Source organism: Numenius arquata, chromosome Z (assembly GCF_964106895.1).
Source record: "Numenius arquata chromosome Z, bNumArq3.hap1.1, whole genome shotgun sequence".
NCBI lineage: Eukaryota > Metazoa > Chordata > Aves > Charadriiformes > Scolopacidae > Numenius > Numenius arquata.
The window spans coordinates 44987059-45002710 of record NC_133616.1 but is presented as its reverse complement, the minus strand read 5'-3'; the positions used below and the strand labels follow the sequence as shown (position 1 = coordinate 45002710).

Here is a 15652-nt window from a genome sequence, read left to right as displayed (position 1 = left end):
AAGGGAGAGTTTGCACCACTCACATGCTGCTGTCTTAGCCTGGATGAACTCTGTCTGCCTAATTCTGAATACCCTTGAACATCAAAGGTCTAACTCACACTTCAGGGTTAGCAGGGTCACATTCCACCTAAAAGATGAATACTGCCTGAATCTCTCACAACAAGCTTCTTGTTTGACAGCTTTTGCCTCATTTTCTGTCCTCAAATGATGAGCAAGCAAACATATTTTGTCACGTTCCTTAATAATTCACTAAACGCTTTATGTAAATTCATTCAAAGAATGGCTTGCTCTGAGCTGTCTGCTCTGAGCTGAGCTGTAAGGCTTGAATATTTGTAGTGTGCCTGTCAGGATGCAATTTTTCCCCTGGCGGTAACTCCTGATCTCTGGAAGGTTCCTAAATCCACAAAAGGATTTCAAGATGGCCACCTGAATGATCATGATGCACATTTTCACAGAAATACATTTAGGTATGAGTTTGTACAATGCTTTGCCTTTAAAAAGTAATTTTGTGAAGGGAAATTCAGTTAAGAAAGTTGACAAAAGACAACCAGAGAGGCCATATCAATAAATATGGTCAAAAGGAGGATTTATTCTCTGCTGCTTTTTCCTAAATGTCAACAATGATGGGGGAAAAAAATGCAAGGAAGAAATGGCCTGAGAGAGAAAAATATAAGGGAAAAAATCGAGGCGTAGGAAAAATAAGTATAAAGTTGTTATCACAAAGGGGCAACCATTCTGCAATGGAATGAAGAATGGTGAAAAAATGTAAAAGACACTGGTACTGCCCACATGCATATATAGCCCTTTAATGTCACCTTGAGGAAACTCACTACCTTTCAGTAAGTGTCAGATTATCCACATCAGAACACACTGCTAAACTTTCCAGTATATGAGAATTCCAGTTGAGGAGGAATCATGTTGGAAGTCACAAGGCCCAGCTAACCCAAAGCAATCAATCGGTTAATGACCCCACTTTTCTCTCAAAAAACCTGATGTCTAGAGCAGTTACATAACTCAGGTTAAAAACTACTATAAAATAGACATATCCTTTGAAAACACGGTATTATAAAAAGTTTTCAAGCAGGACTAGCTTTGCAGTCCCAAAAGATGTATCATGACTGTATTGCAAAACCTCATCTCTATAACACCTCTGTAGCTTCTTCCTACTGGTATGAAACAAATACAATAAAAGCAAGTGTTCCATGAACTTCACTCAGACTGTTGCTGGAACAAATCCAACTTGCACCTTAAGAAAGAAGCAGGCAGACAATAGGGAACTTTTCCTCTTTTACAACTAAATTAAAAAAGAAAATGTCAAATGTGGAAGGCAAAGACAGGGTATAAATTTGTAAGGCTATTTTTCTCCTAAGGCATGAACCTTAATTTAAGGAAAATCCTTTCTACTATTTCTAAGCCTTTATATTACAGCTTGTAGCCCCTAAGCATAAGCCAGGTATGCAGAATATAGTAAAGACTGTGAACAAAAGGAAGAAACAGGTGCTAAATAGATTTGTAGGAAGAATGTATAAAACCGATGGAAGAACAGAATGAAGCAAATGTAAATGGTATTGACTGGATTTTACAAAAATATTTGTGATGGTGTTATACTAAATCCTAACCCTGGTCAGCTTTAGTTCTACTTAAGGTCTGAATGCTAATGCATCATATAAAAGAGACAAGACAATGCTACATAGACAGCAGTTTCACCTGCAGCATAATGAACTGAATTGGCATCAGTATCATGAATAACTAATTATCCAATATTTACTCTAATAATTAATCTTATGAATACCACAGGAATTAACATTGCTAGAAAATGACCTGGGTGGGAAAATGAAATATCGCTATGCACAATGGTATTTAAAGGCAGTAAAAATTTGCAACAGTTATAAGAAATGCTTCCAAACAAAGAAATCTATTGAAAGAAAGTGGTAGAAAGCCCTTAACTTATCACTAAGGACACTTAAAAATAGGCCAAAATAAACCACTGGAAAATTTAACACAATGACTAATCTGACACTGACTCCATAATCTTGCAATAGGGATGGAGAATGTTCCAAAACCTCTTTTCCATCTCTAATGTCTAATATCTGTAACCCTCTGGACATGTTTGGGCTATGCAGCCACGGATATTAGGTCTGGCTCCAGAAAGCAGCATGATGCCAGCGTACAACTCAGTTCCCAGAGTTTGGGAAGTCTCCAGAGCACCGCTGTTGCTAACCACTTTCCCAAAAGTGCCGACTTTAGTCTCATCTTTGTAGTATCCTAATCTGATCCATCCCTTTTGTGGAACTTTGAAAAGAGCAATTGCCTCAGGCAAGTAGAAAGACGACAGCATAGCTCACCTCCATGATGCACACAGAGAATGATTACTGTTTATTAGGAAGAACAAAATACTCATTTGCAACACATCTGAGAATGGCTGATGGCTTAGTGTATTTTGATGTATCAAAGCCCTGAACACAGTATTTCACCTGAAAAGAAAACCACAGTTATTATGCAGTGTTGTTACTGAGATCTACCAGCTCAATATTTTAATACTTATTATTGGCACAGTGACAAGTTTATGACTGACTGTGTTTCTCCATCATTTCTGAAGCCCTTAATTTTTGTTAGCTGCAGAAAGGAGATACATTTTCAAAGCTATCTGTGGCTGTGAATGATTCCTTTTTGAATGTCAAACTAGAAAATCTGACTTTCAAAGGTTAGGTGCTCAACATTTTCTGAAAATCAGGCTGTCTGAGAAACGTCTGAGACTGTGCCCCTAGTATGGAAGTAACTGAATCATTCATCACTTTTGCAAATTAAACTTTTAAGACACAAAGACATTTTTCTTTCATCCCGGCATTCAGATACCACAGCTAAGGGCATAGTAGAGGAATGGAGCGGAACTCTACTAACTGCTTTGACATCTTTTAATTTTAGGTGAAGTGTAGGAAGAAAGATGCATGTACCTGCATGAATGTAGCTGCTGTTCTTGTCATAAAATCTGATAATTATCCAAGCTATCTCCCTCCATATAGAAACCCATCTTAATTCATTTTTCTCTAGTATTTCAAGCAAATGAATAAATGAACAAAAGGGAGTTCAGGCTGCTGACCATACCAAAAGTTGCACTGATTAACTAAAACTGCCTGTTAAAAGACCTAGTTAAATCAGAGCAAATGCTTGCCTGAGCACGCTTAAATTAGTTTATTTATTGAGTAACACTGATTTATTTGAATTTGTTAATCTGGGTCAGGACTCTGAAATATTTGTATGCCTACTTCATGTTTAGCGTCTATTTAGTCTACACATTTTGTTTTAGTGCAATGAAAGAATGAAACTCTTCTAAGAAGGTGTAATAAACAAGTCTGACACTCTTTTATAGCAGGTCAACTCAATAAAGACATCACCATTTCTTGATGATATGAAGCCAGCTGTGCTTAAAGAGACCTGTTGAAACACACCCAAAATCAGTTTTCTAACTCTGAATTTGTGTTGAATTAGACTTTTATTACTTTAATCAAATTGTTTTGAAAGATTATTTTAACCACAGCTACTCTTGTTTGTAGACAAGGCCTTAGGCAAGTATCATCACAGGATACATCCCGGATACCTACTAAATTGAACAGACTGGGGATATGTTTTTGAATGGCATGTTTCACTGCAGCCATCTTCAAATTCTAACACAGAAATTGAATTTGGATGTAGAAGTAGATCAAATTAGGTATTACCCTTCCAGCGTACAAATTACATTTGTGTTGCTGTAATCTGAAGCCACAAAAATGGAATTGCAACTCATATTTTTGTCCTTCAGACTATATAAAGTGGAAGTCTGCTTACATACAAAACTACTCATTTCTTCATTCTCATATAGGAAAATTCAGAATTTCCTATTTCTTGCAAACTTGTATTTTATGAATTTCAAATAAGCACACCCAAAAAATGAAACACAAACCTATTAGCTGCTTCAGGAATTATCTAGTTGTAAACATTTGAAAAATGTGAAAATAAGAAAAATCAATCAACCAAAACCAACCACCAAACCACAAACATCTAACTGCTTTTGTGTGTGTATATATGTTGACATGTCCAACAAAGATGTCCCATAATACTGTGATGGTTGAAATTGATTTGACATAGTGACAGTGTGTGTGGTTTACATTCATCTTTGTAGAACCTAGTTATTTAAAACCTTTATCTAACTGGCTTAACAGGTGACCAGAAATGTGTTGCCTTCAGAATCACTTTTGCCTTTGTTAGGACCAAAAAAGAGTTGGAGTCCTACTCACTTCTTGGATTTGTTTTAACAGCATATGTGGTCTAGTTTTTAGTTTAGATTGGAACAGAGTTCAAAAAAGCAGAAGTCCAGCAAAGTATTGCGCAATATTTCCATGTTTATGGTACTGGATGGACTGGGTAAATACTCTCAATGATACTTACTATTTCATATATATAAATAACAATCTCCAACTTTACAAGGATAATACTCAATTTTTAAGTAAATATAAGAAAAATGGGGACAGCCTTTTTAGTAGAGCCTGTAGTGATAGGACAAGAGATAATGGCCTTAAACTAAAAGAGGGAAGATGAAGACTAGATACAAGGAAGAAATTTTCCTGGAAACATTCAAGGTCAGGTTGGATGGGGCTCTGAGCAACCTGATCTAGTTGAAGATGTCCCTGCTTATTGCAGGGAGGTTGGAGTAGATGACCTTTAAAGGTCTGTTCCAGCACAAACTATTCTAATATTCTATGATTCTGTGGTTCTGTGTATGCATTTAACTGTTACATCACTGTTGGTAGGACCCAAATGACTGATATTAAAAAGTTATTTATGATATCCTGTCTCCAACTCCTCCAAACAGGTCCACTCCAGTTTCTCTTTATATGTCTATCCCCTCCCTGTAAAAAGACAAGACTATCTGCACTTCTTTTTATTCTCTCCTCCAGTAATACCTCAGACACTGAAATATAGTCAGTTGATTACAGATTAAGTCACTCCAATTCCATGCAGCATACATGTTAGTTCATTCACAAGCTGTCTTCTGGGAGGCAGTCAGGGAGCACCTCCACACGTAGCACATTACAGTCAACACAGTTGATACTACACAGTCCTCCAGCGCTACATCAGCATGTTTTGCTCTCCCACACATTCCCAAATCACAACCCACAGCATGCACCACATAGTCTGAAGAACCATGCTATAAGCAAATTACACTGCCATTCTGCAGCATGCATGGGGTGGAAAAAAGCTATCAAGTATCATAGGGTGTCAACAGGAGCCCCAGACTGATCGGTGCGCAAGCAGATACATGCAACCTTTTCCAGAAGGATCAATCCTAGATTACATGTATGTGAATCAATTCAAAATAATTGGCCTGAAGGCCAGGTGTTGAACACTCTCAGTAATGTTCACAAGACTATACACTGGCAAAGATAACCTTAAAAATGTACGGCCAGCATGACAATATCTAACTGATCCTGCAGCATGAAGTGCAGCAGTCTCATCAGCTACAAGCTTCAACTCAGTGGGGTGACTGTCAATCAATACAATTACTTACTATCCTGCCTGTTCATAATTTTTCTTTCTGACTAAAGCAAGAGAGAGGAGGGATGCTCACACTGGAAAGCCCTGCACATTCTAGTGAATAAATTACTATTTTGGGGAGTATTCACACCTAGTTTAGGTGGCTAACTTAGGACACCAATCTTCCAAACAGCTCTGCACAGTCAATAAAAGGATAAACTACTCCAGATGTGGAGCAAGAACCTAATTTAGATGTCTTCACTTGCCCTTACTTTTCCATTGAAACAGACACCACTTGGGAAAACATTACATTCATTCCCAGCCCCCTCTGGTCTGGTAAATCACAAGGTTTTTCTTTTGTAACTGTAGAGTGCAGAAGTTATTATTTATGGGTTTCTGAGGGTACACCAAATCCAAGAAATCAGCAGTATGCACATGTCCATATTCAGTCATCTGCACAGGCTACTGTGAGTGGCACCTTACAGGGCCATTTCTGCTGGATGAATGTTGGTGTATGAGCAGGACCTTTACTGCCTCCCTTGACCCCCATGCACCGTAATGCCGAGGTTCTGAGAACTCTTGACAGTTTGGTAAGAGGCTACCTTTCACTGACAGGTGAAATCTCTATTGGTAGAGAATTCAATCCCTTCTTCAAGAAGGAAAAGTGCGCTCTCACTGTGCATCTCCATCAGGCACATACCGAGATATTTCTGGATGCAGAAACTGAAATTTTATCAGCTAATTAATTCACAGGACTTCTGCCAGACATTTTTAATTGCAGTTGTAAATCTCTTGAAATGTAGAAAAAGCAATATAATCCAATAAAAGAAATATGCTTAGAAATCATTTGAGAAGAATTAACCACATATATAGGCCATGTATATTTAATTACATCTGAATGTGAACCACTAAATTTTAAGGTCAGCTGGTTTTGTGTCTATCTGATTTTCTTATTTTCTAAACACTGTCAATGTAAAATAGGTCAGAGAAATAATTAAAGAAAACATGAGTTGGAAAGGAGATCCATTAGGAAAAGGTGTAAAATAAAACAGAAAAGACATCAGAATTAAACAAAAAGGTTCCCAGGAGTCTTTCCAATAAATCCAGATCAGATACCACTGGCTTTTCTGGCTGCCAAAATCACCCACAGTGATGGAAGACTGTTAATCTATGATAATTTGGGGAGCTGATGTAGAGAACAAAATTAATCACTAAAACAGGAAAGGATGGCAAACAGAAAAAGTAGCCAATGTGGGAATTCAGAAAGCTATCAGGTCTTGTTTTACTGTCCAGTCACGGGATATATTTTCCTATACGGTGCTTTGTGAAAAAGAGCAATAGTTGCCTTCCTCATTACTTTTAGAGCTGTTCTGAAAACTGAAAAGCTGAATTTGATGATACCATTTCTGTTGTTGGAAAACCTGCATCGAAGAAGAGGGGCCAGAGAGTTATTTCCCTAGGTTTAATCCCACACGAGAAAAGATTTCCTTCTTCCAAAAGAGCAACATGAGCCCCAAAGTCCTTACCCAAAGTGGCAGTTATAAATGCAGACAGAATACATGCTCATTAAATAAAGACAGGCTAGTATATTTTTAAACCATTTTAAGAAGTTAATTTATTGACAAACCATATATAATCCTGGATGTAGATGATCATATTCTACTCGGCTAAAAGGTGTGGAAGATGAAGAGTCCAGCTATTTTGGTATCTACTGCAGGCTGCCTGATCAAGAGGATGCTATTGACAACAGCCTTCTTACTCCAGCTACAGGAGGTGTCATGCTCGCAGGGACTTCAACCACCCCAACATCTGCTGGAAAAGTAGCATGGTGAGCTGTAGTCAATCCAGGAGACTCCTAGAGTGCATTGAAGATAACTTCTTCAGCCAGGTAATTGACAGCCCCACCAGAGGGAATGCGACACTGGACCTGCTGGTCACCAACGCAAGTGAGCTAATTGGTGATGTCAAGATTGGAACCATCCTGAGCTGCAGTGATGGTACGCTAGTAGAGTTTGCAGTCCTGAGGAATATGTGTAAGGCAAAGAGTAAACTCAGCACCTGAATTTTATGAAAGCAAACTTCCAGATTTTCAAGGAATTAGTCAACAGGACCCCCTGGCAAACTGCCCTCAGGGACAAGGGAGGAGAACAGAATTGGCAGATATTTAAGGATGCTTTCCACACAGTGCAAGAGCTCTTGATCCCCAGGTGTAAGAAATCAGGAAAGGAAGGCAAGAGACCAGCACAGTTGAGTTGAGACCTGCTGGTCAAACTAAAGGGCAAGAAGGAAATGCACAGGCATTGGAATCAGGGACAGGTATCCTGGGAAGAGTACAGGGACGTTGCCCAGTTGTGTAGAGATGGGGTCAGGAAGGCCAAGGCACAGCTGCAGCTGAAGTTGGCAAGGGATGCATAGAATAGTAAGAAGGGCCTCTACAGGTATGTCAGCCAGAAAAGGAAGGTCAAAGAAAGAGTACCCTCCCCTGATGAACAAGACTGGCAAACTGGTAACAACAGACAAGTAGAAGGCTGAGGTTCTCAACAACTTTTTTGCCTCAGTCTTCACTGGCAACCTCTCTCCCCACAACTCCCCGGTGTCCCTCCCACTGTAAGAGAAGATCAGGTCTGTGACCACCTGAGGAACCTGAACATACAGAAGTCTATGGGACCTGATGAGATGCATCCCAGAGTTCTGAGGGAATTGGCTGATGTAGTTGCCAAGCCACTCTCCATGATATCAGTCAGATGAAGTCCCTGCTGACTGGAAAAAGGGAAACATTGCACCCGTTTTTAAAAAAGGTAGAAAGGAGGACCCTGGGCACTACCAACCTGTCAGCCTCACCTCTGTGCCTGGGAAGATCATGGAACAGATCCTCCTAGAAGGTATGCAAAGGCATATGGAGGACAGGAACGTGATTCGAGACAGCCAGCCCTGCCTGACCAACCTCGTGGCCTTCTATGATGGAGTGACTACATCAGTGGACAAGGAAAGAGCTATGGATGTCATCTATCTGGATTTCTTTAAAGCCATTGGCACGGTCCCCCACAACATCTTTCTGTAAATTGGAGAGATACTGATTTGATGGGTGGACTGTTCAGTGGATGAGGAATTGTTTGGATGGTTGCATCCAGATGGTAGTGGTCAATGGCTTGACGTCCAGATCAGTGAGAAGTGGTGTCTGTCAGGAGCCTGTACAGGGCCGAGTACTGTTCAATATCTTCATCAGTGACATAGACAGTGGGATCAAGTGCACCCTCAGCAAATTTGCAGACAACACCAAGGTAAGGGGTGTGGTTGACATGCCTGAGGGACAGAATGCCATCTAGAGGGACCTGGACAGGCTCAAGAAGTGGGCCCGTGGGAAACTCATGAGGTTTAACAAGGCCAAGTGCAAGGTCCTGCACCTGGCTTGGGGCAACCCCTGTTATCAATACAGGCCAGGGGATGAAAGGATTGAGAGCAGCTCTGCCGGGAAGGACTTGGGGGTACTGGTGGATAAAAAACTGGACATGAACCAACAAAGTGTGCTCGCAGCCCAGAAGGCCAACTCTACCCTGAGCTGCATCAAAAGAAGTGTGACCAGCCAGTCAAGGGAGGTGATTCTGCGCCTCTACTCCTCTCTGGTAGGTCCTTACCCAGAGCACTGTGTCCAGCTCTGGAGCCCTCAGCACAGGAAAGACATGGATCTGTTGGTCCAGAGGAGGGCCACAAAAATGATCAGGGGGCTGGAGCACCTCTCCTATGAAGACAGGCTGAGAGAGTTGGTGTTGTTCTGCCTGGAGAAGAGAAGGCTCCTGGGAGGCTTTATTGCGGCCTTTCAGTACTTAAAGGGGGCTTACAAGAAAGATGGGGACAAACTTTTTAGCAGGGCCTGTTGCAATACGGAAAGGGGTAATGGCTTTAAACTGAAAAAGGAAAGATTAAGACAAGGTATAACAAATAAAATGTTTATGACGAGGGTGGTGAAACACTGGAACAGGTTGCCCAGAGACTCATCCCTGGAAACATTCAAGGTCAGTTTATTCAGGCTCTGAGCAACCTGATCTAGTTGAAGATGTCCCTGCTCATTGTTGGGAGGTTGGGCAGGATGACCTTTAAAAGTCCCTTCCAATGCAAAATATTCTATGATTCTATGATTTTCTGTTATGATTTTTGTCACTTGTATGATACAAAAGACAATTCCAAATCCCAAACTTCAATGTCAATATTTTCATCTTCATTATTATTATTATTATTATTATTACTGTATAAGAATTGCATTTCTTTAACGGAAAGGTGTATGTAAAAATCTCTGCTTATGAATGATGCAATGCTTCGTGCCATGCCCTGCCTTTCAGACCAGTAGGCAAAATGAACAGTGTCCCCAGCCAGGGAAGCCTGTCAGCCCTAGTGGGACCACGCACTGATCTTCATCCTGCTCAGGCAGCATCACAGCAGCCTCTTCCCAGCCATGCAAGGATGGAAGGCCAGCAGCAAAGGCTCCTCTACTCCCCCTCCTGGGAGGTCCGAAGTTCAGCTGCTGCCATTCTTCACAAAGCAGACGGCCTGCTTTCTGCAGGACAGCCGAGCTGGATGAATTTTGCAGATGAAGGCAGGAGCTGAGAGGGAGCAGAGCTCATCCCCCAGCTGTCCGCAAAAGGCAGCCCACTGGGACAGAAAGCCAGCCCGTGCTGGGGAAGCTCAGCAGGCCCTTGTCCCACACCAAGGCACGCAATCCTGCCCCATTGCAATCCCCTCTCTCAGACTCCCTATGCCTGAAACACCATAGCATCCAGGCCCCCTTCTCCCCAGCTGCAGCAAGGTGGACCAGTTTCCTATCAATCAGGCAGTGTGTCAGCACTTTGTACAGTGTCTGCAACGTTGTCTCCAACTTAGCCACTCCAAACTAGCTTTCACCAGTAACAGTGTTATCATCACTGAATAGGGCTGAAAAGTAATGCGTGAAGGAGCCCCGTGTAGATAGCAACGTGTATGTGTTGCACTCTGCCTGAGCAGCATCTGGCATTTTTAATAACACTATTAAACAAGTATTAAAAGAAACAGCTCTAAAGTAGGTGGATGAAGGCAGGGTTTCTGAATGCAGTTTTCATGTATTTAAAAACACAAGCAAACACAATTTTCGCACCAGAAGAGGCAAAACTGTGCTGAAGCAGAAACACAAGCAGCCCGTAAAACTGGTGACAATGGAGCAAATCCTTACAAATGCTTCTCAACACATCAATCATGCTGTCTCCCAGCCACACCACACTGCCATTCCACCTTCCACGCACTTTCAGGCAGACATCAGTCCACACCACACAGGATCCCAAGATCCCCAAGTTTCTGGAAAATAGATTTACTCCTAATTTTTGTAACAGATGGAGTTGATAAGTCTCAGGATGAGAAAAAAAAACGCCAGTTTTGACAGGCAGCAGATACCGATGCCCCTTGTGGTTGGAGATGATGTTGCTCTGGAGTTAAGGTAGCACTAAACCGAAAGGCAATGGGTAAATGTACCACTACTTATTTCGTTATGCTCCTCTCCTCGTGCCTTACATTTATGTGTCTATTTCCTTATAAACAAAGCAAAGCAAACGGAGAGTGTAACGGGAAAGCAAGACGTCAGCAAGGTATTTTGTTTTCAATGAAAATATGTTTCATCTTCTTAACTAACAGGTTTTAAAAAACTTTTTAATAGTTGGCAGATCTTCATAAAGTATCAAAGAACTTTACTGAGATCTACTGTATTTCTGTCAACAGGCATCCTCATAGGTCAGCGTCTTAAACCTGCACACAAAAACCTCAGGCGAGAAGCTGAGTAGGATGAGATTAACATCGGTGCGGCATGCGGTAAGAGGAAAGAAAGTTGCAATACTGCAGGCATAGCAAAGCAGTACTTACATCGTTGCAGCACACCACTAAAAGAGTTAGCTTTGCTCTCTTTCAGTGTACTAACATACTGAAACCCGGAGCCCTCTTTAGATTTCATTAAGAACATAGTCGGTCCCATTTTGAGCTTGATCCTCCCTGCCTGTCGTGGAGCAGCTCTGCCCTCACTTGAATCAGCGGGAAGTTTGGGTACACACACCATTCAGGCTAGAGATCTCTTCCCCGCCCCCCCCTTGCTGTAAGGAGCACGAGCAGTTTAAGAGCAACACCCCTGCAAAAGCAGCACGCAGCTCCACGCCGCCTGCCCTTTTCCCTCGGCGGCGAGGCGGCACGCTGCTGCCGGAGCGCCCAGCCACCCCGCCGCCGCCGCTGCGCGCCTCTCGCCCGGCCGCCGCGCCGCCTTAACGGGAGGAGGGGCTCCTCGGGGGGCTGTCACTCTCCTTAAGCCTTTCCTTTCAAGCTTTGAATGTGAGCTGCCCTCCAGCCCCCCTCTCTCCTTCCCTCCCTCCAGCAGATCGTAAAGAGAGGAGGGGAAAAAAAAAAAAAAGTTTCAACAACAGGCTGGGCCAATGGCAAGTGGCGAAGCAGGGAAAGGGGGCCGAGCGAAGGGAGAAAAAAGTGGAGAAAAGGAGAAAGAGAGCGAGAGAGCGCAGGCTGGGGGGATGTGTAAAAGAAGAAGCGTTGCTAATTTTTTTTGTTTGTTTGCTTTTCCATGCATGCATAATGAGGCCTAATCAGAGCACGTTGCTGCTGCTCGGAGGGCACTTTTGTATTTAAAGCCTTGCAGAGAAAAAAAGATCCACAGACGGATCCGCAGAGCAGCTTGCAGGGCTTGTTGACAACAGAAGCAGCATCAGTCGCCCAGAGAGAAAAGAGACCCCGAAGGCTGCCTCTTCTCCTTTCCCCGTATTATCTTCTTGCTAGCGGGGAGAGACATTTCTTCTCCCCGCCACCCGAAAGTGCAACCCGTACCGAGAGGGAGCGAGCGGAGCTGGGACTGTGAATGGGATCGGAGCGGCTGGCATGTGCAGAGATGCTGCGAGCGGAGAGTTAAAAGCTCCCGAGAAGGCAGCAGCAGCAGCTGGGCATTTATTTTGTGGAAAAAAAAAAAAAAAGGGGGAAAAAAAAAAAGAGAAACGGAACTGCATGAGGAGCAGGGCAGCACCATGAGCTCTCCCGGCGCAGCCTGCAAGTCCTCGAGCGCACTCCGGAGCTGCTCTCCTCCGAGCCCCCGTTTGCACTGATCCCCCCACCTCTCCGGGCGCCTTCGCCGCCGTCGCCGAGCCGGGAGCAGCTGGTGGGGGGGCACAGGACGGCCCCGGGCCCCAGCTTCGTATCGCGGCCCCGCCGGTTTCACCTCCCGGGGGCTGGAGGGCCTCGGAACCGGCGCGGATGGATTGATGCGAGAAGACCTCATGCACACGGCCGGCGGGAGTTTTGCAAACTTTTCCACGGGCGACAGCTCCTTCTCCTCCTCCTCTTCCTCGTCTACCAGCGCCTCTCCCCAGCTCGCCTGCGGCAGCAGCCGCCGCCGCCGCCCGCGATGGTGGCCCGCTCCCCCGCTCAGCACGGAGGTGGCGGCGGGCACCGCTGGCCGCGGCCGGCCGCCTGGCTGTGGCTGGCGGCGGCGCTGGGCGCCGTGTGGTCGCCGCGGGGCTCGCTGGTGCAGGGCCGGCGGCTGATCTGCTGGCAGGCGGTGCTGCAGTGTCAGGGGGAGCCCGAGTGCAGCTACGCTTACAACCAGTACGCCGAGGCGTGCGCCCCGGTGCTCCTGCAGCAGACGCCGGCGGGCGGCGGCGGGGACGGGCCGGCGGCCGCTGCAGGCTCGGCCGCCTCCTCCAGGCGGCGGTGCCCCAGCCACTGCATCGCGGCCCTCATCCAGCTCAACCACACCCGGCACGGCCCGGCGCTGGAGGACTGCGACTGCGCGCAGGACGAGAACTGCCGCGCCACCAAGCGCGCCATCGAGCCCTGCCTGCCCCGCACCAGCGGCGGCGGCCCCGGCGGGCCCGGCGGCGGCGGCCCCGGCCCCGGCGTGATGGGCTGCACGGAGGCGCGGCGGCGCTGCGACTGGGACAGCCGCTGCAGCCTGGCCCTCAACCGCTACATGACCTACTGCGGGAAGCTGTTCAACGGGCTGCGCTGCACGCCGGAGTGCCGAGCCGTTATCGAGGACATGCTGGCCGTGCCCAAGGCCGTGCTGCTCAACGACTGCGTCTGCGACGGGCTGGAGCGGCCCATCTGCGAGTCGGTCAAGGAGAACATGGCCCGCCTCTGCTTCGGCGCCGACATGGGCGGCAACGGCGCCGGCAGCAGCGGCGGCTCGGACGGCGGCCTGGAGGAGTACTACGACGAGGACTACGAGGAGGAGCCCAGCCAGAAGGGGAGGGACGACGCGGAGGACAATGCGGGCTCCGAGCCCGGCTTCCCAGTGCAGGCGGATAGCGCCGGCCGGCCCGCCGCCGCCGCCTGGGCTCTGCTGGCCTCCATCTTGCTGCCGCTGCTGCCGCGGCTCTAGTGTCTCTGCTTCCCTCCCTCCGCGCCGGGCCGGCGTTGACCTCCTGGCGGGCCCGCCCGCGGCGGCAGGCGAACCGGCCGGCGGGGCCCTTTAAAACGCTCCGACCGTTAATCCTCCCAGCGTTCGGCCGGGCGCCCCTCTGCTCCGCGTCGCCAGGAAGGCGGAGATCACCCCCCCCCCGGCACGGCCTGGCCTCCCCGGCAGCCTTGCCATCCGGCGGCCGGGGCGGTGTGGCCGGAGCGGAGCGGGGGCTGCGGCCCGGTGTTTTTGGTGTGTCGGTCTGCAGTGTGCACTATGCAATTGCCGCCGTCCGGCCTTGGTGTCAGCAGGGAGTGGACGGGCTGAGGGAGGGACCGCGGCTCCCCGCTGCCGCCAGCCGCCCCCCCCGGTCCCGGGAGAAGGCAGGAGTAATGGCATGCTGGTAGTGGCTTTTTTTTTTTTTTTTTTTTTTTAATAAGCGTTTTGACATGAAGGTTAGAAAGAGGTGAGCTACCCAAACTTGCTGCCAAAGCTGGTGCCGTGCTGGTGAGTCAGCCACGCCATTATCGTTGGCCACGTCTCGCTGCTGGTGAGGCAGTGGTGCCCGAAAGGGGGTTACGCCGCATCTGCCGTTAATTAAATTCAAGGAAATAGCAGACTGAATAAATTCTGTGGTTTACAGCACTCCCTCTTGCACACACATCTTCCCTATAACAAAAGCGTGCCAGCAGCCGTCTCTTCCTCTTAAACGCAGCGACTAAAAAAAAAAAAAAAACTTTTTTTTTTTTTTCGTGGTTGTTGGCTATATTGAACAATGCAACTTTTGTTTTAAAAGAGCTCTGCACTGCCATCTTTGAAAGACACTTTTAAACTCGAGAACATGTATGTACAAATATCCTGGAAAGTTATATTGCCTCTCATCATATCAGGGTGCTGACCTCTGGTAAATCTTATATAAAAAAATGTATTTAAAACTGGGATTTGTTACCAGTCGCTCTTCTTTGTATATAGAATTTTATAAATTGTATGCTTTGGGGATAATTTATTTAAAAAAAAAAAGATAATAAAAGTTTTAAATCCACATTCTATTTGCCAGATAATTGCATTTGCTGTTCTTATCTGGAAAGGTACAGATTTCATTTTATGTTTAAGGGGATACCAGCAACAGCAATTCATTGAAATATTCTCTAGAACATCAAATGTACAGTGTATTTTATAGATTGGAAGTTAACTTTCTTATTTGGAGAGACTTTATGAACGTTGTAGAATTGTATAAACACATTTCTGAGCTGCCTTAAACCTTGTATTTTTATAGGAGGTGTGAAAAAGGCCTGTGTTTTAAAAATGTACGGCTTTTTGTATTTTCTCAACGTGTAAATTAGTAAAGAAAGAGCTTTAAATAATGGATGTAGTGAAATTGTATTCCAGGGACACTTGAACTCTCAGCACCCGAGGTTGGAGGAGGGGAGGGGGGAGAGAACCACAGAATAACAAACCAAAAACAATCAACAAACAAAAATCTCTGTCTGCCTGTAATACTTTACATAGATGTAAATTACTGCTATTCTTACTTTAATGAATAATTACATGCAAGAAGTAAATACAGCTTTGAAAGTACTACTTTAAAGGAGTGGTTGATTTTATAATGCGTTGGCATGGTAACTTGCCAGTGCCAGAAGAGAGTTAAAGCAATTCAAGGACACTGCTGCCGTATGTATGTGGAATTACTAGTGTGCTGTGCTTTCTTCGTGAAGTGGAGGCCTGTTGCTCTCACTG

The 15652-nt window shown here is 45.5% G+C and overlaps 1 protein-coding gene across 1 annotated transcript; it reads left to right on the top strand.

Annotated features, from left to right (window-relative positions):
* The first annotated feature begins 12922 nt into the window (after positions 1-12922).
* GAS1 (growth arrest specific 1) lies at positions 12923-13897 on the top strand. Its single transcript, XM_074166727.1, has one exon. It carries the CDS (start codon positions 12923-12925, stop codon positions 13895-13897), a length of 975 nt encoding a protein of 324 aa, XP_074022828.1.
* Positions 13898-15652: the final 1755 nt, after the last annotated feature.

Bases quoted from the DNA above. Each gene is read 5' to 3' on its own strand.
- GAS1 (XM_074166727.1), top strand. From the start codon at position 12,923: ATGGTGGCCCGCTCCCCCGCTCAGCACGGAGGTGGCGGCGGGCACCGC.